Source organism: Borostomias antarcticus (genome assembly GCF_949987555.1).
Source record: "Borostomias antarcticus genome assembly, chromosome: 7".
In the NCBI taxonomy this organism is placed as follows: Eukaryota; Metazoa; Chordata; class Actinopteri; order Stomiiformes; family Stomiidae; genus Borostomias; species Borostomias antarcticus.
The window spans coordinates 5,337,610-5,360,749 of record NC_140240.1 but is presented as its reverse complement, the minus strand read 5'-3'; the positions used below and the strand labels follow the sequence as shown (position 1 = coordinate 5,360,749).

General features: G+C 43.5%; 2 protein-coding genes across 4 annotated transcripts; both read right to left on the bottom strand.

The window, feature by feature from the left end:
- Positions 1 to 715: 715 nt before the first annotated feature.
- Positions 716 to 14,021, bottom strand: mst1rb (macrophage stimulating 1 receptor b; the record flags this gene model as incomplete). The annotated part of the gene is made up of 20 exons (XM_084440748.1): positions 716 to 947; positions 1,694 to 1,830; positions 2,134 to 2,299; positions 2,521 to 2,630; positions 2,793 to 2,974; positions 3,567 to 3,647; positions 3,816 to 4,028; positions 4,173 to 4,262; positions 4,592 to 4,745; positions 4,924 to 5,070; positions 5,319 to 5,537; positions 5,933 to 6,032; positions 6,180 to 6,359; positions 6,906 to 7,042; positions 7,199 to 7,334; positions 7,651 to 7,811; positions 7,986 to 8,156; positions 8,283 to 8,405; positions 8,572 to 8,748; positions 12,813 to 14,021. 20 exons carry the CDS (start codon positions 14,019 to 14,021, stop codon positions 716 to 718), a joined length of 4,125 nt encoding a protein of 1,374 aa, XP_084296874.1.
- A 3,885-nt stretch (positions 14,022 to 17,906) lies between these two features.
- mon1a (MON1 secretory trafficking family member A) lies at positions 17,907 to 22,929 on the bottom strand. Of its 3 annotated transcripts, XM_084440474.1 has the most exons (7): positions 22,840 to 22,906; positions 22,554 to 22,615; positions 22,296 to 22,450; positions 20,428 to 20,823; positions 19,552 to 20,317; positions 19,279 to 19,426; positions 17,907 to 19,056 (listed from the first exon to the last, which is right to left on the bottom strand). In XM_084440474.1, the coding sequence occupies exons 3-7, from the start codon at positions 22,420 to 22,422 to the stop codon at positions 18,916 to 18,918; spliced, it is 1,578 nt and encodes a 525-aa protein (XP_084296600.1). In that variant the 5' UTR covers positions 22,423 to 22,450; positions 22,554 to 22,615; positions 22,840 to 22,906; the 3' UTR covers positions 17,907 to 18,915. The 3 variants fall into 3 exon arrangements, with proteins under 3 accessions (XP_084296600.1, XP_084296601.1, XP_084296599.1); XM_084440475.1 differs by lacking the exon at positions 22,554 to 22,615 and having other exon boundaries at positions 22,840 to 22,929; XM_084440473.1 differs by having other exon boundaries at positions 22,554 to 22,922.
- Positions 22,930 to 23,140: the final 211 nt, after the last annotated feature.

Below are 23,140 nucleotides of genomic sequence, written 5' to 3'. Positions count from 1 at the left end.
CAGAAAGTGGAAGAAAGTAGAGCTATATCAGATTTACAATACATTGGAGACAGGTAGGGCTAGCATAGGTTCCATGGGTGCCTTGGTTTGTGTCAATTACGCTGCAGGTTAGAAATCTAAGCAAGCACTGGCCTCTAGTGGAAGACTCCCACAGTGACAGCTTTTCCCAGCAACGGTTGATCCTGTGTCATAAGGCTTGTTCAAACTGTAGCCTAACTTGAAGAATAGCAAAAATAGCCAACATTTACTCTCACAATAACAAGTATATAAACAAATAAATATATACATTTATTACATTACTCTATCTAAAAGACATTGTGTGGGGCAAACATGTTCTGTAACAGTATAATGTCAGCTCACTTTGGAGACATTTAGGGCCCTTTTCTTAGCAAGAAGTATAATCCAAAATATACAGAACACAATCACTACATCTCAAGAAAATGAAGAGAAAACATGGGGACATCATATGCAATACAGGCAAGGCTTTGCTGGCAGTATTCTATACAGTAAGTTCCTACTTGTCATTAAAGCCTAGTGCAGATGGCCTTTGAAACACTAAACTAATGTTAAGCTGTCATTGGCCACAAGACTTCAGGTACACATAGCCCTTCCCTTCCACATGCACAGACTCCAACTGCCCCCAGTAACTTAACAGCTGGTGAAACAGCGGGAGTTGACCTTCTAATTGAGCACCAATCTACTACCAAGGGTGTCATCAGGAGGAGACGGAGCCTGTGTCTTCTGGGTCTGAGGACTCACATTCGTCGGCGGACTCAGTGAGGGCAGGGTAGGGGCGGGGCTGGTCCAGGTTCACGTAGGTGACCTTGAGGCTGATGTAGTGCTCTCCCTCCAGGCCAGACAGGATGGTGAGGACAGCAGACACCAGTGTAGCAAAGCTGGGCCTCATTTCAGGGTCAGGGTCCCAGCACTGTAACATGATGGCATAGCTGAAGAGAGAGAAGAAAGTTAGCAAAGCAATGAGCACCCAATGACAAACATATTGTTTTAGGTCACCATCACAGAGGTGATGAATTTCATAAATCTTGAGGATATAGCTTGTAATCAGACTGAGATGTGACCCATGACCCATGTTTTCTTCCACATGAAAAAGTCAGCCTTTATGTCCTATCCTCTCTCTCCACTGTTGTTCTCTAAATTAGTCATCTATCCTTCCTGTTAGTCACTGGGCGGAAGACAGTAGGATTTATCATTGATACTGGCACTAAGGTGAAGGACAAACATGCTCTCTCTGGTCTAGTAGATCAATGTGTGTGTGTGTGTGTGTGTGTGTGTGTGTGTGTGTGTGTGTGTGTGTGTGTGTGTGTGTGTGTAAGAGAGAGAGAGAGAGAGAGGGGAAGGGGAGATTGAGGGGACCTTTGAGGTAAGACGTAGTGATGATCATTAACTCCATGAGTGCATTGTTTAACCACATTCGGATATCTGAATGTAGTGGTTTATGGATTTGACCTGTCTAACATCCTGTGATTCCTGGCCAGGACTTTTCCGCTGTAGTAAATGAGTGGGATGTGGGAAATTCATACCATATAACTTTCGGACTTTCATGAAGCGTCTCAGTTATTGTTCAACCTGGTTTTACTTGAAGAGGGATTCTCTCTCTTTCCTTATAATGTGAGGTCCATAGAGTACAGCGGCAAAAAGGAAGCATTACCAGGCAATCACTGTCAATACTTACAGGGGGTCAGGACAGTACTGCGGTTGGGGCAGTCTCCTGCCCTTCAGTAGGTAATGTGTGATGTCATACGGGTCCACCTCTGGGTAGGGGCTGGCTCCTCTGGTCAGCAATTCCCACATCAAGACTCCAAACGACCACTGCGACAGGACAGACGGGCGGAGAGAAACATTGAAGAATACGATGTATTATCAGCAATTGCTATATTACATAAGCAAAATGTTCTTCCTTGAGAGAAAGCTGGAGCACACCCTCTCTTTAGCGAGGTGCCGACTGATGGTGGGATAACTAGAGGAAAGTAGGAAAGTCGCATTTAATGCACCATAATAAACACCTACGCGTTTCGGCCTGTAGCCTTCGGCAGGGTGGTGTTACACTTTCCTCTATATTACATAAGCAGTCATGAGTCTTCAATCAGTCTTCGGCTCGATTATTTTACTCACCACGTCAGACTTGGAGGTGAATTTCTGTGTCTGCAGGCTCTCGATGGCCATCCACTTGACTGGTAGCTTGGCCTTCTTGTGGTCTTGAACACTGTAGTACTCCTTATCAAAGACATCTCTGGCCATGCCAAAGTCTGCTACTTTCACTGTGTAGGACTCATCCAGCCTGAAGGGGCAGCAGAGAGGTGTTACAGAGACAACTGTGTAAAATATTATATTGATGGACATGGACAGAAGCCACACACAACTATTTCTTAAAATGAAATGGAAACCAAACCAGAATCGTTTCACCGTATCACATCTAGATGGTGTCCAGCTAACCCCATGTGGCAAAGAACTGATTGCTGATTGCTCTCTTGCCTCTGGTTGATGACTAGTAGAACTCACATGCAGTTCCGCGCTGCCAGATCTCTGTGCACAAACTTCTTCTGTGCCAAGTACTCCATCCCCTTGGTAACCTGAAGGCCAAAGCCAATCAGGTCCTTCACTGTGGGGTTCTGGAGCAAGAAAATGCAATGTCACATATACCTTTAGATATATATTAATACATTTTCTAGACAAGCCCTGTTACACTGATCAAGTCAAACAATGATAGTGTTATTCTACGATGAAATGCATTGTTTTGAATTGTATTGTATTGCATTGTGAGTCTTCCTTACCCTCCTCTCACAGCGTATGAAGTGGCGCAGGTCTCCGTGCTTCATGTAGGGCAGCACCACCAGGGGGAGCCCCTCGTCAGGCAGCAGGATGCCCAGCAGAGACAGCACGTTGGTGTGGTGGAAACCCTTCATCAGGATGCCCTCCTTCAAAAACTGCTCCACTTCTTCCACATCTGTTATCCCTGATAATACAGGTGTGCATGCACACATGCATGCACGCACACACACAAGCACATCACAATTTCTGGATGATACTTCCCCAGAGCCCCCCTAATGTACACCTGATGGATTTTGCCCCCCCCCCCCATCAGGTGTATGTTAGGGTACACTGAAGTGCTTCGCCAGTGTAGCGGTAATATTAATGTTGACACAATTCATTGTCTCAGATTAATTTGTAGAATTTATATGGTTTTATTGTGCTGTAAATACAAGGCTTTTTGGCCCTTCATCAGATACAGTATAATCATGTATTTTGTAAAAAAATTGCTGTGCCATGTCAATAACATGATTCTTTGACAAATATTTAATTTGTTAATATAATAATTTAATGTTAAAGTTAATATGCTAATATTAAGGCCTCAAATTGTCAGCGGACTGGTGCCCCCAATGAGATCGTTGGCGACCCCTAAGGGGGGGCCCAGACACCAGGTTGGGAAACCCTGGTTTAGTTCATGTTTACCCAGCTGGTCACATGTACCCGTGTCTATAGCTCAGGACACCTGGTGCTGCTCTAGTGCATTGTAAATCATTGTACATCATGGGAAATATGCTCACTGTTCAATGATTTAACCGCACAGTGGATTTCTCGGTTGCTGTGGTCTGTGAAGTAGCCATGGTAAACAGTGCCAAAATGACCTGAGGGGAGAGATGAAAATATTAGGATTTCTAGAGAGATGACTCTCTGTCTGTCTGTCTGTCTGTCTGTCTGTCTGTCTGTCCGTCCGTCCGTCCGTCCGTCCGTCCGTCCGTCCGTCCGTCTGTCTGTCTGTCTTTCCCATAGGTAGCTGCTGAGCTGTGACATACCTTTCCCAATGATCTGATGGTGCTGGACGATGAGCATTTCCGCCGGGATCAGGACGTCTTTCACCTCTTCTAGGAGCTCCGGCCTGAAGCTGCTGATGGAGATCTTTTCTGGGGTCATGAGGGGGGTCAGGGTGGGGTCAATGCTGCCCGCAGCGTAGGACAGGCTGGGGAATGCCAGCGGGAGTCCGAGGGAGGTGGAGGGACTCGGAGACACTACTGTAATAACAGGAGCTAGGATCACTGCCAATAGTGTTGCAGAACAGAACATCATTAACATCATTAAAACATACATTTAACATCATTTAAATAAATACATTGTGTGAATGGTCCTATTGTCTTAACCAGCTAGTGACTCACCTCTTCTGTAGTCCCCTACAGGTGAGAGCTCCACACTGCTGGTCCCAGAGCGGTTCGGGTTATGAGCCAGGCGGGTCTCCACCATGGAGGCTGGGAATTTTCAACACAGTTTTTAGTCATCAACCATAGCAGTGAAATACCCCATTAGAAGGAGCCTGGTTATGGATTCGTGCAGTGTGTGTGTGTGTGTGTGTGTGTGTGTGTGTGTGTGTGTGTGTGTGTGTGTGCATGTGTGCGTGCGTGTGCGTGTGTGCGTGCGTGCACACGAGTGTACATGCGTAGGTGCGTTCGTTCATTTGTGCGTGCGTGCATGGTTATGGATGTTGTAGTTTAAAGTTAAGTTATCCTAATTCCCAGTGTTTGTGGCTGTGTAAGCTGCTCTAGCCAGAGTCCAGAGAGAAGCCCAAGGACAAGCCCACCTTTCTTCTGCTTCCTCAGGTGTTTCATGACCACGAAGGCCAGCACCGCCCCTGCCACCAAGGCTCCGAGGATGCCCAGAACGATGCCCACCATGTAGTGGTTACTGACCAGGACCACTGTCCCTACGTTGTGAACATCCCCATTGATGGTGATCTGCCAGAGACCAGAGAGTTAGAGAGTTGGTCAGATGCAGACTGCTGCCAGGGGCCAACTGCCATGTCTTCTTTTAACATGAAACTTCCCATATAGGTGAAGACAATCAAGTGGAGATGTATTATGTAGATAATGGGAACTCTCCCTTAACCGGCAGCCCTACCATGATCCTACGAACCTGCACAGCCAGTCCCTCACTAGGGATGGTCATGTTTTTAGGGATCCTGCAGGTGATCTCATTATCCAGGACTTTGGCATCACAGTCAACTCCTCCAACGGTCATAGTGATGGTCATGCAGGAACTTACCAGGTTGAGCTTTTGATGCTGTGAGGAAAAGAAGATTTGGAGGTTTATGAAAAAAATGTCTTAATATTACATAAATTGCTCTATCTAATCATTTTATTCTACTCCCTTTAATTCTGTGTGGTCGAATCATTTTCCCCCTTTTGATTGATTTGTATTTCATTAAACCCTTATTTAAGCATGAATCCCACTGGGAAAAATATGTTTTGCAAAAGTGCCCTGCGTACAAAAAACACATACATAAACTATGATGAGACAGCTGCTCTTACATGCAGTGACACTTCATCTAGGCCAGGGTACAGCTTCAGCAGTTGGCCGTCATTCTCAAAAGGTATGGGTTTGCCATAGGGGTGGTAGGAGAACTCTCCATTCCACAGTCGAACAGCCCCATCCATGTCAAAGGAGAGCTGTCCTTCCTCTGTCTCATCCCTGGGGAATTCAGGGGTGGTGCACTCCATCCTCGTGGGAAGGGACTTTCCTTTACACTCCTGGACAAAATGAGAGGCATATGCATAGGTTTTGTATGAGCGAGTTTGTAATAATGTGCTAAAAATAATCACACCCAGGTGGTGAAGTAAGCGGTGCAAGCAGTTTATGAGCAATCTCTACTGAACTCTAGTGCTGGTGTGCAACAGTATTGGCATGATTGGTATCATGCTACAAACGGACACACATGGACACATATCATAATATTATAGGTTATAGAAGCGGCTGCACTTAAGTTTTATGTCATGTTTTTTTTTCCCATTGAAATGAATGATGGAATGTTCAGTTCTTAGACTGGTGGCAGTTGGTGATTTGAAAACATCCTCACCATAATTTTTGCAAACTGCCGCTACTCCTACAAATTTCACAGTACTTTCACATATTATTAATATCTCACCCTGGTAACAGGCTTCAGATGACTCTCGTTGGGTTTGAAGTGGATGATGGTCCGGTAGACAGAGTCCAGGTTCTTCCCTTCAATGATTATCTTTGACCCCCTGGAGTTCCCAGAGGAAAGCACAGAGGGACAGAGAGAGTATTATTATGAATAAGCTCTTCATAAAGTCTAGTGCACTTCTCTTTGTCATTTTGACTGAGAAGGGGAGGCCTATCAAACAGATGGTAGGTTTGACTTGCTAGCCTACCTGTCAAAGCTGCAGTCCGGCAGAACAGCTGTGATCTCTGGGTTCTCTTTGTAGTAGAAGACTTTAGTGGTGAGAACAGGGGACTTGTCAATGAAGACACTGAGAGGGACGTCCCTGACCTCTGAGATGGGTTGGGACAGACAGATAATGGACGAGACGTTGCCTCTGGGCCTGGTGACACTAGAGAGGGAGAGGAGAGTGGAGGTGAAGAAGGAGAGCTAGCTACAATAAAGTACACAATACGTTAAAATCAGTATCGAGTCAGGTCTCGAGTTTGATTTTGTCTAAATATACAGTACATTAAATGTATGTATCTACCATAAAACATTCCACAGAAAAGAGTACTGAACAGCTCATGAAAACAGTCTTACAACACCTTCTTCTGTAATTGAAACGTTAACTTGAGGGCGGTTTCGTCTAGAAACAGGCCACAGTGTCTCATACAGACAAATACAATACTGAAGACACGTTAGAACAAGTTAAGTAACGAGCACCAGAGAACCCAAGACATCCCTCTGGGCATATTTTTCAATCCTTCAAATTACGTTACAAGATCATTACATACAGTAAAGTAATGATACAGGCAGCTGTTTTGGAAGGATCAAAATTGAAAATAATTTTCAGGGATCAAACAGAAAGATTTCAAACAGAAATCAAACAGGCAAGAGAGAGACAGTCATGTTTCTGGGAAAAGGCTTTGGTTGAAGACTTTACAGAACAGCCCACCTCTGAATGGGACAGGGCTCTTCGTTCAGAGTAACCTTCCTATGCCTCCCGGCATGCAGGTGAGGCCCAGTCACAGTGATGAGGGTTCCTCCAACACGAGGACCATAGTTTGGCTGGATCTCTGTGATGTTGGGGATCTGACGGATGTGGCAAAAGGATGGGCCACTTAGACCAATTCAGAAGTATTAAGACAATATGATTACACTATCTCAACAGGTACTGTATATACTGTATCTTTACTTGTCACAGAGGCTGGCCTAATTAAAACAGTTGATTGAGTGCAGGTGCATTACCACAAACATAAAGCCTGGCATCTCCGCCTTCCCGTCGATGGAGTACGGCCCCTCCACTCTCTCCTCACGTACTTCCACAGTGATGTTGACCGGTTTGGACAGCTCAATGGCCCCAGAACGGATCTTACACACCAGGCTAAGAGGCAGCAAAACCAACAGCTGCTCAGCATGTCAGAGGCAAACTAAGACGGACGCAGCAGAAACCACAATGGGACCTCAAGCTTAATCACTGCACTGCTCTCTGAGAGCCAAATACCTCCTTAAACCTGACATATTATCTCTCCTACCAGAATGGTTGATTCAATTAATTACCACCAAATGAACCCCATCTAAAGTGTTTATTGTCTTAGCTTAAAATAGCTTGTGTAAAAAGTATTTTGTATTGAGTACTTAATGACATGTAAGGACATAAAGGTAGGTTGGGTCTGTGACGTACACTGTAGGCTACTCACTGTGTATTGTTGCTCTTCGGAGGCAGCACCGCGCAGCCCGTCTGCCCCAGTCTCACCTGGTGGGTTTTGGAGCTTATGGCCGGCCGCTGGGGCGACTGGAACTCCCAGCCACATAGAGTGAGCTCTGTCTGACCATCGGGGGGCGCTGTCCTCGGGAAGAACTACACCACAGGGAAATAGAATCAGTGAATGGACATGGCTGTAAAACTGATCCAGCAAGGTTAAAAGGGGGGGAAAAGGTTATTGTTTTGGTTGTCTTGTATTTGCTTTGATTAAATAAAAAAAGAATTGTTCGCAGGCAAAACACAAACTGAACCAGCAAATCCAGCTCTCACCCCAGTGATACCCGGAGGACAGGACTGGTTCCTCCAGCGACTGCGGCACTCACTCTGCCAGGAACACTCTCCAGAGCACCAGCCGCAGCCCATGAAGGTGGGGGCCGTCAGGCACATGGCGCAGGTCAGGAAGTGCTGGCAGCCTGGCCCTCGCTGCGGCACCTGGATCATCTGCCACACAGCCGTAAGAAATCAAATCCATGTGTAGAGCTCATTACATTCCATTGTACCTGAAAGTACAATTTCATCTACTTTAAAAGATGGAACTTTTTATGTTGACTTTTAGACCATCCATACCTTGTCTCCAACCACAAAGAGAAGAGATTCTGAAGAGTACACCGCAGCGATGGAGGAAACTCTCTGGTTCTCCACCAAGGAGTAATTGGCAAAGATAGTGGGGCTTGATCTTCTCAAAACGAGCTGTCAAACACAGGATGCCACTGATATTATCAGTATACAATACCATTTTAGTACCATCTCAGTTGAAAACAGATACATCTCTGAGTCTGCAGAGCTCTATTCCTCTCTGAGTTATTGTTGTTGTTGTTTTTGTTGTTGTTGTTGTTGTTGTTGTTGTGTACAGTACCTGCAGCAGCCGTCCACTGGAGGTGCCAATGTGTGCCACCGTCTTATTGTCTATGGTGGTCACCAGGAGGGAGGTGAGCAGCACATCCCTCATCTGCCTGTTGAAGAGGTCCACCCTGTAGTAGGGCTTGGAGACCATGGTGGGCTGGTCCCTGCATGTGGCGTTGTTCTCCATGCTCTGGTCAGGGGAGGGTGGGGCGCGGCAAACAAGAGGGAGATCATCAGTATGATGATACTGTATACTGTTGGTTTTGTATGAAGTAATAAATGAAAAGTTCACAGGAGATACTAATGACGTTGAGAGCTCATTGAACCACACTTCATAAAAGGAACATAATGCGCTTCTGCTCTTATGCTTGCAACAGTGTGTTGCAAATGGCAATAATTTCTATCATCATGGATGAAAATGCACAAGTGCGAATTTTCAAATGCAATGTAAACGTTTTTTGACACTTATATTCCAAATTTCATTCAAGAACGAAAGCACCTGCATGACTGGCATGCCCTAAATGTAATTTATGTGGACACCATGATAGTCTGAGACATAGCACTGCTGTTGATTTTTCTCAGCTGTGTGTTAAATCTTCTAAGAACAAGAACAAGAAATGTTTCTCTTGTAAGAGAGATAAGATATGCAAAATTCTTGGACAACAAATTCACCAAAGCCTGTTATGTAATGTTTCATTACTGTTCAGACGTCTTGCAGTTCCCTTACACTGTCATGTACATCATCATGTCAGTTCTATTCTTTGCATTTAAATTGTAATGTTTCACACCGGTTCTCTGGGACCAGAAAACCTTGATATGACCAACAATGACTCACAATAAAACTTCCTGAAGTTGTATACTGTTGTATAAAAGAGTATACATAACAATTGTATTGTTATGAGAAGGCTATGGCATCCTTTTCCCAGACAGGGAAAGGAATAAGATAAGCCAGGCATGAAAAAATACACTCCCCCAAAAAACTTTAAGAGGAGGGCTCACAAGACAAACTTCCTCAAAAATATGAGTAATTCCCAAGAAATGCATTTGAATCCATCAAACGTCTGGAATGAGCATCAGATTTATAAAAGAAAAAAAATCTGATAATTGCCTAAAAACATGTCCTCATAATTTGAGCGGAAGTGAACAGAACTACATGTTCTTTTCACAGAGAGGTTTTGCTATTTCATATTTTTCTAATTGAAAGAAAAAGAAATCAAAAGAAAGCGAAGATCAAAAATAATAAACCTGGGTCTGGAGTTACATTCATTTACACCACAAATAGTAGCCTAACGACCAGGTTATAGTCTAAACTGGTAAGAGGATGGGACAATGCATTTCCTAAATGAACACCTGTGCCAGAACATATCACTGAGCAGTTCTCCATCAGAGTGTTTTTCCAACTGTCTCCAGGCAGGACCCCTGGAAGCACATTTTTCTTCCACAATACAAGGAAAAGGCTGGCTCGGGAAGGTGGGCTGTTGTTTCCATAGTTTCTAATCATCTGGGCATATGGGAGGAAGACAGGGCAAGTGGACACAGACAGTGTGCCGAGAACCAGACAACCATTAACACTTTGGGGTTAAGATAATACACACAAACCCAGAGCTAACCTTGCCTACTGTAGAATACAGTCCCAACGGAAGTAAACATGCACATGTGAAACATACACTGAATGTTATGTTTTATGTTTTTACAGCATCTGTGCTCTGAAGACCTTGTGGAGTGGGAAGGACTAAAATTTCAGATTCCAGGAGTTTCCACTTGGCTGATCCCTAGGCACTACTGCTGCAAATTGAAAAAGCATACGGGAGCAAAGCCAAGCAACACAGAGAAGAAGTAGGGGACTTCGGTTGCCTCCACACGGAACTTCATGACAAGCAGATCAAAACATTATGAATATTATAATATCTCACACCTAGTGTAGCAGTTTCATGGCACTCGGTTCGACATCAAGAAAATGTGCTCGTAGGTTGGGAGGAAGAGCGGTCAGCGGGGGATCGCAAGGCCCCCGGTTCGATCCCAGCTCCCGGCATTGTGCCAAAGTGTCCTTGAGCAAGACACTGAACCCCAAGATCGCCGCGTCACAGTAACTACTAGTACTGTCACCTCACAGCAAGAAGGTCTCCAGGCCTTTCAGTGCAGAGTTTGCATGTTCTCCCCTTGTTCTCAAGGGTTTCCTCCCCAAAGAAACCAATACGAAAAACATGCAGAAGGACAGATCCCTGGCGAAGACAGACAGGAACACTTGGATTGGCCCCCGGGCGTGGCTCACGCAGGTGCCCTTGGCTGCTCTTGGGGGAAGGATGACGGGATGGGATAAGAGCAGAGTGTGTGTGTGCGTGTGTGTGTGTGTGTGTGTGTGTGTGTGTGTGTGTGTGTGTGTGTGTGTGTGTGTGTGTGTGCATGCATGTGTTGGGTCGTGTGACACAAATAAAGCCTTCTTCTTCTACATTCCTTGTATCCATCCATCACTGGCTCTGATACAGACAACAGGGGGTTTCCTGACCACAAGTCAATTAAAGTCAAATGTTATTATTCATGGAAAGAGAGTGTAAAATCAAAGATACCATTCCACAAGTCAGGGCAGTGGTTTTCTAGTGGTTTGTCTAAGTGAGTCTCTAATAAAAAGGTCAGGATGCCTATTATAAACGTTTCCACACAAATGAGACACATTGACTGGTAACAGCATTGCCAAAGTCAGCCTTTACTGTAAGTCCATCTGCAAAGCAGATATTTATTCAAAGATTAGTTCAAAAGTAAAAACTCCCAAATAAGTTGGCCAGTGTCCAAAATCCTTCCAGCTGGTTTCTTCAGCATAATGGCAAGTGTGTACTTTTTCCATAAAGTCGTTTTTCCATCCCAAAAAAGCTTCCGGATAAAGTAATTGCTCCCTCAAGGTATCATGACTTGAAATATGTGGCTAATTATAGGTACTCTAAATGTTAATACTTCTGGTATCACTTCTGGAAACTGTGGTCAACCCATGGCCAGTTAAAGTGTGGCCTCTCCTGAATATACTGAGGAGGATAGAAACTATGATATTTCAATAGGAACACTTTACTTGGCATTCCAGTGTGAAGAATGTGATTATGTTTCTGAGGAATTCATTTTTGGCCATTACATTTCCATTAGTTTAAATACCTAAATACCTTCCATTAGTTTAAATGCCTAGTTTAAATGATCAAGGCTTTCCTTTTGATAGACGTTTTACTGCCTTCCTCTGCTCCTGTGAAAATTAAACTGAGCAGGTGAGGACAAAGTATACCTTATAGCTTCATGTTCTGTCTTTGTTCAAGCCTCTCTTACTCTGAAATGTAATTTAATGTAATGTATTGCTTTATAAATGTTCTTAGCCGGTAGACAAACATACTCCAGGAGCTTGCTCGATCGCCTTGTTGAGAGGGGTCAGGGAAGAATTTTTACAGCTCACTTATCTGGCCCCCGAGTGATTACTGTTTTTTTGCTTCCCTCTGGAATATGTAGAGAGTGGGTCGTATGCCCACCTCCCTTGTTCTCTGTAAAGCACATTGTGTAGCCTCTGGGTATGAAATGCGCTATACAAATAAAGCTTTGATTGATTGATTGATTGAACATACGTACAGTGTAGCATGTCCATAATGATACTGTACATCATCACTCAGTAATCTACCACACTTATGGCATTCCAATGACTTTGAAGATACAGTATACACGCTAAGTCAGCCCTAATATGTCATCCTGATGAATGGTCACAATCTAAAAGATTCCTTTCATCCAGAGTGGAGGTAAGATACTCATCTGACCATAACATATATTCAGATGCAGCAGAACAGAAGATAAAATCACCTCAAAGTGCACCATAGCAGTGTCTCACACATCTACATAAGAGAGATGGCAATTATTTGGATTTGTGCCAAACAGTTCAGATGTTCCACTGGAGTTCTCTTGGCAGGTAAATATCTCCCATCTTTCTCTTTCTATGATCTTCTTACTGTCTCTCTAAATCATCATTACATCAACTGCTCCCTCTTAACAAATCTGCCAGAGCCAAACACACACACCTGGCCTCTCTCAGTTCAACTCATGCAGAACCTCCCTCTCACAAGATCAGTATATGACACTGGATGTAGGAACGCCTAGAGTTGTTGTTTTGAGTAGTAAAGGCAAGCTCAACAGACAAGTCAATTCTAAGGAGGCCATTCTGAGACTGAGTGATGTGAGTGAAGTGAGTGTGATTAGTTAGCTAGCTACTGTAGTGTTGAATGACGAGCTCACCTCATGGGGACAGCTCTCACAGTACTGGAAGTGGCACAGCCCTCTGGAGAGCTGCTCAGGTCCGGACTTACAGCAATCATCCACCCCGTCGTCAATGGCAATGTTGATGGTGTCCATAGGAAAGGCACACAGGGCTGAGTCATGCTCCGTGACGCCATTATCGTCTGTGACAGCAAACACCCCATATAGGATGTCATCCTCCTCCTCGGCCCCTAGTTCCTCTGCCAGCTCCCGGCCAGCCTTGCCAAAGTGTGCTGCCTGGACCACGTTGTACACCACATCCTTAAAGGCCTCGCTGCCCGTGTTCCTCCTCCTGCGGCGCTTGGGCTCAAAGCGGCACTCCAGAACCACCTCACGGTATCTCCTCATCTCCCACTCGCTGCGCGGCAGACGGCCGAGCCGCGTCTGAAACGGCGAGGACTCCTGGTCAGGACTCTCTCGCTGGACAGACAGGAAGTAGACAAACTCCTGGGTGAAGAAGCTGTATATGTACTCAATACTGTATGTCTTGCGCAGTCCTGCCAAGACAGTCAGTCCTCGCACGTCGCTGTAGAACCCGTCTTCGGTGGCCAGCGGCCGGCGCACGGATATGGACTTCCTCCCGTAGCGCTGAGTCACACTGTCATTGACAGTGGCGGCAACAAAAAAGTACACTGTCTGACCCTCCTCCACCATGGTGACTTTAGTACCGAGGGGGCTGGCCAGGCAGTCAGGACAGTAGGCAGCAGAGTTCGATTCCTTTCTAAATAAACATTTAGAGGGAGATGGTGACTGTCCATCAGTGTTAAGTTGGTGGAAATGGCACACGCCATATTGAGAACTCCCACAAGAGTATAAATACATGAAGAATGTATCCAACAACAGGACCTCATTGTCCGTGTTCTCTAAGAAGTTGGGATCCTTGTCAATGTCACACAAATCACAAACCGTACACTCTTGGCTGCCCACTGGTCCTGTGTGAAGCTCCCACACCTTCTCCAAACTCCTGTTCACAGCTTGGATGACATTCTGTGAGGCCACGTACACCTCCTGATACTGCGAGTTGGTAACAATGTTTTGAATGGGACTGTGCGCTTGAAAGAAGGGCATGGTGTAGACCACTGAGAAGTTGACAGGGCTGGGGGCTGTGGAGGGACACATGGCCAAGGCAGAGGCCAGCAGGGTCTGGAGCCAGACACATGTGACCCACTGTGAGGCCCAGTGGACCATCTCCACTCTGGGGCACAGGAAGACAGCAGCACAGATGTCTGTTGGTTACCTCCAGCTCAGGTTGTTGGGCAATGGCATCCTCAAGACCGGTAGGTAACTGATAAGATAAGAACACAGTACAGTATTCAAAAGCAGGAAGCTAAGCTAAGTACGGTTTCTCATATAAAACATGAATTAGAAAACTCAAATCCTACAAAATTAAAGTTACTCACTGTACAACAATATTAAGGTTAGGACAATGCTTATTGAATTGTAAGACTGGGGTTGCACTGTCTGTGTCTCATGGCAATGTCTCAATGCAACTCTGAGATACACAAGAAGGCAATCCATAATCCTGTTAAATATGTTCTAAGCTGTTCTAAGATTAATTTATGTTCTAATACTGTAATGGGGTTTATCTTTAGTAGCAGAGCAGTGATGGTGATGCAGAGATGTGTGGTCATAAAGTGTGTATCGTAAAACATTCCGCAGACTCTGAGGAAATATTGACATAAACTGGTATTACACAGAATGTGTTTGTGAAGATGCAAGCTCTGTCAATATGACATGGCCTACAAATACAGGGTTTAATTTCCAAATCAAGCACAATACATCTAATAATGTTTGTGCTAGGTCAGATTCTACTCCGTGCTTTGAAATTCCTATTGTGTTGTTATATAGCCTTTTCCTCTGAGCTAAATAGTCACATGCCAAGAACGTGATGAAAATGGCCAGATAGAGGCCTACCCATTCCCATCACATTACTGACATGTTGCAGCAAACATTTCTCAATAATTGCTATACTGTATTTACATTAAAATGAATATACTTTATTACATTCTCATCACAAATTCAAATTCATACATCTCAGTAGTATTGTACTGAGTGGATCTCAGTGAACATTGCCTTAAACGCTGAACATAAGCTTTCCATTGATCTCTGGTTGAGTGGATCATTAACTGGAAACATCACAGAAAAGTGGCACTCAGGGATGTGGGCCCCTCTACTTGGGATTCCTGTCACAAACACTACGTGCTTTTCTGAGTAAAAGATGCGCACGGACTGATGGTCATACCTATAATGTGTGCCTGTTAAAGTCAAAGATGAAGGGAGGGCGTGTCTGAGAATTTCAACGATTGCTCTGTTCTTATTCTCTATTTTCTTGGGGAAGTGGGGAGTTATAAGAATCTAATTATAAATAATAATGCAAACATACAATAAACCTGATTAAACTACTGATTAGAAGTAATACTCAGAATGTTGGAGGCTAAGTGCAACAACAACATCAATAATTCATAGAATTGCACCGGCATGTTACATTTTAACATTTGCAACTTCATGTCAAACCAACTCAAGCTTAGTGTTTAAAAGCATGAAGGACATGGGTACACATATTTATAGGACTGATTTACTTCCCTCATGTTCATGGTTAATAAAGCAAGGTTTGAATGAGTTTCCATCCATTGTAATTTAAAGGTAGGCTAAGCATGCAATGCATTGTAATAAGATAAGATAATCCTTTATTAGTCCCACGGGGGAAAATGCAACATTACAGCAGTGAAGTGGATAGAGTTAAAAGGAATCATACATGAATTTTTTTTTTTTTTTAATCACACACTGTACATTAGAGTGCAGCCATGGTCAGTTAATCTGGTCCTGTTAATTGAAAAGCAACAAATGACACCAACATTTCAGGTGAAATATGTGCTTCTTTGTTTTATATGTTCTGAGCGAATAATTGGTGGAGATAAAATCAATTTAAGTATGAACAGTGAGATAAAGCACATAGCCTACATTCAGACTTTTTGAAACACTGTCTTTAGTTTCAGTTTCAGTTTTATCCAATAGGTTGCTAAATTAGTTTCTAGGATCTTTCTTGCCAGAGTTCCAGAAATGAGAACTATGGCACAACTATTTCCCATCCAACAGTGAGACTTGATTTAGAGCTTTGTAGTTCCTACAGCTGCCCTGATATACCCATTCAAATGTAATCTGTGTAGATCAGTCCATAATCAGGATGGAGTGTTACACACAGTTAACTATAACTTAGTCCACATTTGAGTTAGCCTTGAATGATGAGAATAAATTTGTCATTACAAGGTCTAGCCTACATATGTATGCATAACAATACAAAATGTAGTCATATTGGAGTGAACACACCACCTAAACAATTGCTAAAGCAGTCTTCATTACTCACCTGTACAGGTCGATGAGACTAACACAGAAAAACTGATTTGTCCTCCGATAGCATTGCCAATTAGTCAAAAATATCTTTGGTCGTGAAAAACTGGCATTTTTTATCCCTAAAACTAATTTACTAAATAAACTGTTTTCAACTTAGATACGCCATTAAGAATATAGGCCTACATCCGTGTAAACATTTTGATGTACTGGAGGTAAAACTTACAGTAATTGAGCACCGACTCCGAGTGACTGCTTTTCCCTGTTGTGCAACGTGCGTGCATGCATGGATGAACGCTCCTCCCCTTGGCAACCCAATAGGTAAACGTTTTCATAACGTTTGCTCAAGGTTCTATTTTAAAGGTTATATATTTTAGTTTAAGGTAATCTTCCCAGAACTTTCTAGGAACATTACATTTTGGCTGCAATTAATCAAAACTATAAGAGATAAAATAATATTATGAATATATATATATGAATTTGGGGAAATAAAACTGAATGCTCTCCTGAGCTTCTTAATAGATTTTTTTGGCAACACTTTGTTAAGGTCCTCTCATTAAGCATTAGTTATTAGGCTATAAGATCCCCACTTGTTTCTTATTTAAGGGTTGTGTGCAATTTTGAACCTTTAGCCCTATTTGTGGTCTGTCTACCATGAACCTGAAACATAGAGACCATAATTTCACTGATCGTTCCAGTATTGAGCTAGCTGCAGTTTTTATGCAGGCTCTCACTAGGCTACAATGGAAGTCAATGGGGCATACGTAAATGCATTGGAAAAACTATGATAAAGTGGTTTTCTGAGACGGGAAGCACAGGGTGTAATCTTACCAGTCTCAGTATGCTCTCCTGTGAAACGTATTGCAATCTGAATGTTTGGCAAAGTTTGGACATAAGCATTGCCCTGGCGCTTATTTTCACTGTTCCCACAGAGGACTATGTGCAAGTCATTCCAAACATCTAAACATATTCGGATTGCAATACATTTCACTGGAGAGCATACTGAAACTGGGAAGATTACACCCTGTGCTTCCCGTCTCAGAAAAGCACATTCATCATAGTTTTTCAACGCATTTACATACTGTATGCCCCATTGACTTCCATTGTAACCCAGTGAGAGCCTGCATACAAACTGCATCTATCTCAATACTGGAACGATCAGTGAAATTATGGTCTCTGTGTTTCAGGTTCATGGTAGACAGACCACAAATAGGGCTTAATGCCCAAAATAGCACACTACCCCTTTAACATATGTGTTAAAAAACATTTATTGTTAAATTAAGATATTTATAAGAAACGTGTTAACTGTTTATAAACTGCTTAAGAATGTTAAAAAAAAGCCTTGTTTCTTATACATACTTATTAGCCGTTAATTATGCACTCATTATGCATGTTACTATGCATGTTGCAGCTACGGGATCTTAAGTGAAAGTGCCTTATTAAGGTTAATAAACCCTTTATTATGCACTTGTAACCAATTTCAACTGCATTGTGTATTTTTAGTGTACAGGGGTGGATTTGAACCCAGATCTCCCACAGGAAAAACATTGTTCAAACCAGCGACGGCACTTAAAGCTAGCTATAGTATAGCATATAGTATATGGCGCCTCTGTTGTGGTCCAGCCAAAAACATTTGCTTGACTACAGTATACAGTACCAAAAAGCTTAGTTGCATGCATTTCTTCAAATAAGTTGAAACTGCAGTAGTATTTTATTTACATTATTGTCTTTTAATGCAAGATAAACACTATGAAGGCAAATTAGTCTGATATCAATCTAGTTAGAGCAAAGCCAGCATAACAAACTCCATCTGTCACATTCATTACTTTAACAAAGTTCTAAAGGCTGTAAGTTAATGCATAGCAAGTGCAGGAAGACTTTTAATCAACATGAAAATGAATGTGAAAACACCACTATTTGTGCAAACGTCATGGACCCCAAGAAAACACATCTTTAGTGAAGTAAACTTGCATAATTAACGCAACAGAGATTCATATTCTCCATCCTACATTAAATTCCAGACACAGCTGGATTGTCTGAGGTGGGAAATCATCTTTAAAATACTTTAAAATACGTTGTTCCTCATCATTCCTCAACAGTGGAAACAACTGAAAACATCTAATATGAATAATAAGCAACAATAATGATGTTACAGTAGAAGTTTCACATTCCTCTTGAAATATGCAGATAGGCAATGGACTGGAATTAACAGGGACATTTTACAATGTATGTACATTTAAGTGCAATTATGCTAACAGGACCGAAGTGTAATCGTCAAAGTGAGATCAAAATTCCTTTATATAAATGATTGGGCCAACTGTTAGGCTAATATGAGTGTCATGAATGTGGTATAGTTGTTAAAATACTATATATACACAGTATAGCTCTTCCCAAGAATACAATTTGGCCTCTTGATATAAAATAATATCCCCATAGAAAATAAGCTAAAACAATAAAACATGGAACAGCATCAATGACAGCATTCTTATTGTTATTAATTGAAATGCTTGCTGCACGTAAGCAACTTCCCATTAATATCAATGACTGAAACAATTACAACTGCAAAATTCAGCTTTAACCTCATGGTTTCAACCCTGTTGCCAACAGACTGTTGTTGGACTTAAAGAATAGACACAGCCATCCACCCTTGTCCTCCAATGACACCCAATCAGCTCAGTGGGGCTCTCTAGGGGAGCAAACCATGTCCACCTAGGTCAGTTGGGTGAGTGAGGGCTCAGTACGTCAAAGGACTGAGGATGAAGAGGCGGTCCTCCTCCTTCCTGATCCACTTCAGCAGCTTAGTAACCGCAGCCACAGCCAGGGCCTTGGTCCCCAGGGGGCTGAAGCAGAGGTAGAGCTCAAAGCCACTTGTTACCTGTGTGAAAGAGGGGGGTTCGATCCAAGCAAAGATCACTGTCAGAACCTTCTGACAATAACGTGTATCATTTACTAATTACAATGTCAGAATGTAACATGTATTGTCCACAGGATACAATGTAATAAGGTATATCGTTACAATAAAAACGTTTTCATCGGCGACCAGTCATATTTGAGTGGATGCAAAATATACACTGAAATCTCAGTGGCTCAGACTTACCCAGGCAAGCAGGTTTTCGGCCTCCCCACAGTGGTAGATGGAGCGGAGCTGGCGAGTCGGATGGTGCAGGCGGCTGTGCAGGTACTGGTACAGTCCCATCAGCCTCTCCTGCTCCTCCTCAGACTGGTATGGCATGGACATCTCAGGACTGGCACAACGGAGAGACAGAGAAGAGCAACTAGGAGGTGAGCAGTACTTTGGAGACTGGTAAAAAAAAGTAGATGATGAATCCTGAGCTGTCATATAGTAACATCAGTCAGTTGGGTAGCTCACCTGGTGTAGAGACCGGAGCTCTTCGACTTGTAAATGAAGTGTCTGAGTTCTGGAATGCCAACCTGGGCCACAGAGTAGCTGGGGCTCTTCAGCGCCTCCTTCAAGGACTGATAGGCACTGCGTCGGCTCAGTCTCTCCATAAAGCGGCGCTTGCAGTCGGACAGGTTAAAGAAGTCCTCCCTGTCTGTGGAGACCAGGATTAAGCACAGTTCTGAGGCCGGCTCCAGGTAGGAGATGTGGGCATGGAAGAAACCTGCTGTATTGAACTTGGGCAGACAGATGGGAGTCCAGCCTTCGCCCTCGCGGAAGGCCGAGGAGGAGCCCACCAGGTTGAAGAGTAAGTGCAGGTCCATGTGGTGTAGTGACTGGTCCTTTTTGCGCACCAGAGTGACCAGGCGGTCTCCCGCCAGCAGGATGGAGAAGACCAGGCTCTTGGACTTAGCGGCCTGCAGGCTGGAGGAGACCACATCGCGGCTGGAGCTGGTCAGGGGGAGGCAGGTGACGGCACTGAGGAGCAAGCCTGGATCCCGGTCCAGCAGACGGAGCAGGTTATCAGTGAGGTGCTCAGAGCCAGCCAGCAGGCGGCGCAGGTCGTAGTTCTGCTTGTGCTGGAAGATGTGGTTGAGCTGGGTCATGGTGAGCAGGCTGACTATCTGGAAGTAGATGTACAGCAGCTCACGCGTCAGCTCTCTGTCTGACTGACAGGTCCGCGATACACCCACAAGGACCAGAGGACTCTTGCGAAGGAACACAACTTTGTAACCATCTAAAAAAAGAACATTTAAATGAGAAAACCAATTAGCATAATAATATACATTTATTCCTACTGTATGATTAAAACATTTTTGGAAATGGTCTCAAAAGGCAGTTATTAACCTGCATGGATGGAGCGGATTATGTTCTTCTCAGCCTCCACAAAGGCCACGAGTGCCATCATGACCCCCATGGTGCTGGAGAGGGCCTCCTCTGTGCCGTAGCGAGAGTAGATGGGCTTGCCTGCCTCACTCAGCACAAACACGTGCTTCCTGTGGCTACGCCACGCCTCGCTGCTCACGTCCTCCTCTTTAGTCCTGCTTTCGGGGCGTTCCTCCTGCTCCTCCACCTGGGGCTCCTCCGCCACCACGAGACCCTGGATCTCCTCTACAGACTCCCCGGACCCCCCCAGCTCTGAATCTCCATCAGGCTCTGCCTCAGTCTGTACCTCGCCGTCAGCAGCCAGATCCTCAAATGACTGTGCATGAACAAACATGGCACTCTCCTCCTGGCCAGCACCTGTGGAGATGTACATTCTCTTGACTTTCCATACAGAGTTATCAATCTAGCTCTATGACACTTCCATCTGCTGCAGAAGAGTTGCTACGTTCAAGCTTTTGATGACTTTGAGCAAGGTCAAGTTTGGGATAGACATTCTAGCATAGCAATACAAAAATGAATCCACAGCAGTAAGGAAAACAAATGCTTGAATTGATATTAATTAATATGTATGATTTTAAGTGTTTAGGTCTAAATATTTCTATAATGCTATGACAAATCGAGAGGGATCAGTCAATGAGGACCTCAGTGAAACACATGTCTTCGTAGACTGCTGTTTGGCTCTGCTACAGCAATTTATACCAGACCTTTCGGGAAAAAATGCAGCTTTGAGCCAACCCCTTAAACGGTAACCCTCAAGCAGACTAAATTTACACTAGTGGACAGAATTAAGTGCAGCAGGTAGTGCATAAATTAGCTATACTAATATGAATGGAATTATTGGCCACTTTGCAGCACCATCGACTCTCTTTCAATGTGAAATCAATTTCCATGGCTAAAACTCACAAGAACAAAGCTAACATCTATCAAAATACCACACTGAGCTACAAATCTGTCATTATAATTAATATAATTCAGCTTTGATTTGGTCATACAGATCTGAGCTACACCCGTATGAATCACCTACGTAATTATTATAATCATTAGGCTAAACATCAACATTCCACACAGTCTAATCCAGCAAGCATCACACTTCAATCTACAGTAAAATAAAGAAACTATACCACAATCCACAAATTACCACTTGTTTTAAATCCAGAGAGCAAAATATGCGGCTGAGAAAGAATACATAGAGCTCTTCTTGTGCAAATTCCTGTACCATCTCAGCCAACAAGCATACACTGACGGTTTGTTAACTAAGAGCTCTATTCACAAAGGTTGCCTATTCAAAGCCGTGTCAAAGTGGTTTTATGGAACACATGGTCACATGATAAAATTCAGTTAATTGTAATTTTTTCAAGTAGGCTACCAGCAATTTCAAGCTAGTCTTTCATGGGAAGTTGAGGGAAAGCAAGTATGGAAGCAGTGGATAGTGTTATCACGCTGTACTATCACTCTATCAACATAGTCCCAGAAAACAGAGTTGGAGGATATCAGGGATTTGACGGATGCATAATTCTACTGTATGACTCAGATCATTTTTCAATAGGCCTATTTGTCAGCTTGCTGGTTTCCTCATTTAAGCTCTCGGGGAACAGAGTATAAGGTAGCCAATTGAAATACCCACATGTAGTTCAGCAAGTGAAGAATGGAATGTTGTTGGAACAAGAAACAACTTGGGATGTATCATGTCACCCACCACCCAAGTCCATGATCAAACAATATAGGTCTACTTGTGTATGGATGAGGGGGAAGGATATTCTAGTTTGAACAAGTCAACATTGATAGTCATTGTCATATCATCATTGACACTGGAAGACTGCCAAGTTCACCTGGTTCTGTCCCCTCCACCAAGCCAGGGGTGGGACTGTCAGACCTCTCATTAAGGAGACGGTCTAGATGTGCCAGAGTGCCATTCTGGATATCCCATGGCACAGCCTGGTTGACGTCTACAGCCATCAGTGCAACCCCAGGCAGGGACAACTTCCTGAAACATACGACACCATGTTGTAGGCTAACAGAGAGACAAAGGTTAACTTCTTGCTTTGGCTAAAGTTAGTTAGCTAGTAAAAAATGAAGTTTGAACGAACTTTGTTCAGGGGACGATCGTCTTGAATAGAACATATATGGACAATGTTCGTCTAGTCGCCAGCTAGGGTAGTTAGTGTTAGTTCGATGGCCAAGTTAGCAGCAGGCAGGCAGTCATTTAGTCATTGTCGAAGCTAGAAGACACTTGGCTTACATAAGCTAACTAGATAAATAGCCAAGAAAGGATTTGGCATGACTATTCACATAACATTTACATGAAACACATTTCGTTAGTCGTAACACCTCGGGTAATTAGCTAGCTTTCATTTTCATAAGCCGTAACGTTACCTTTCATTGCCACAGGAAATGTATGTATTTAGCACTGGCTAGTTTTACTTTTGAAAGTGATCAGCATTCATTTGGCTGACTGAGATTGCGGGCACGAAAGCGGAAAACGTTTAGCTACTGAATTGTGGGAAGTTGAGTTTCCTTCAACAACTGGGGGCGTTGTTGTAGGCCTATGTTGGCTTTGCCGTCGTTCTTTCTCACTGAAAATGCTGTAGCTAAATCTTGGAATGCAAATTATCAGTGTTCAGGTCCTCTAAACTGCGTAAGACTTAAAAGTTTAGTCCTCCAATGAATCTTTAAA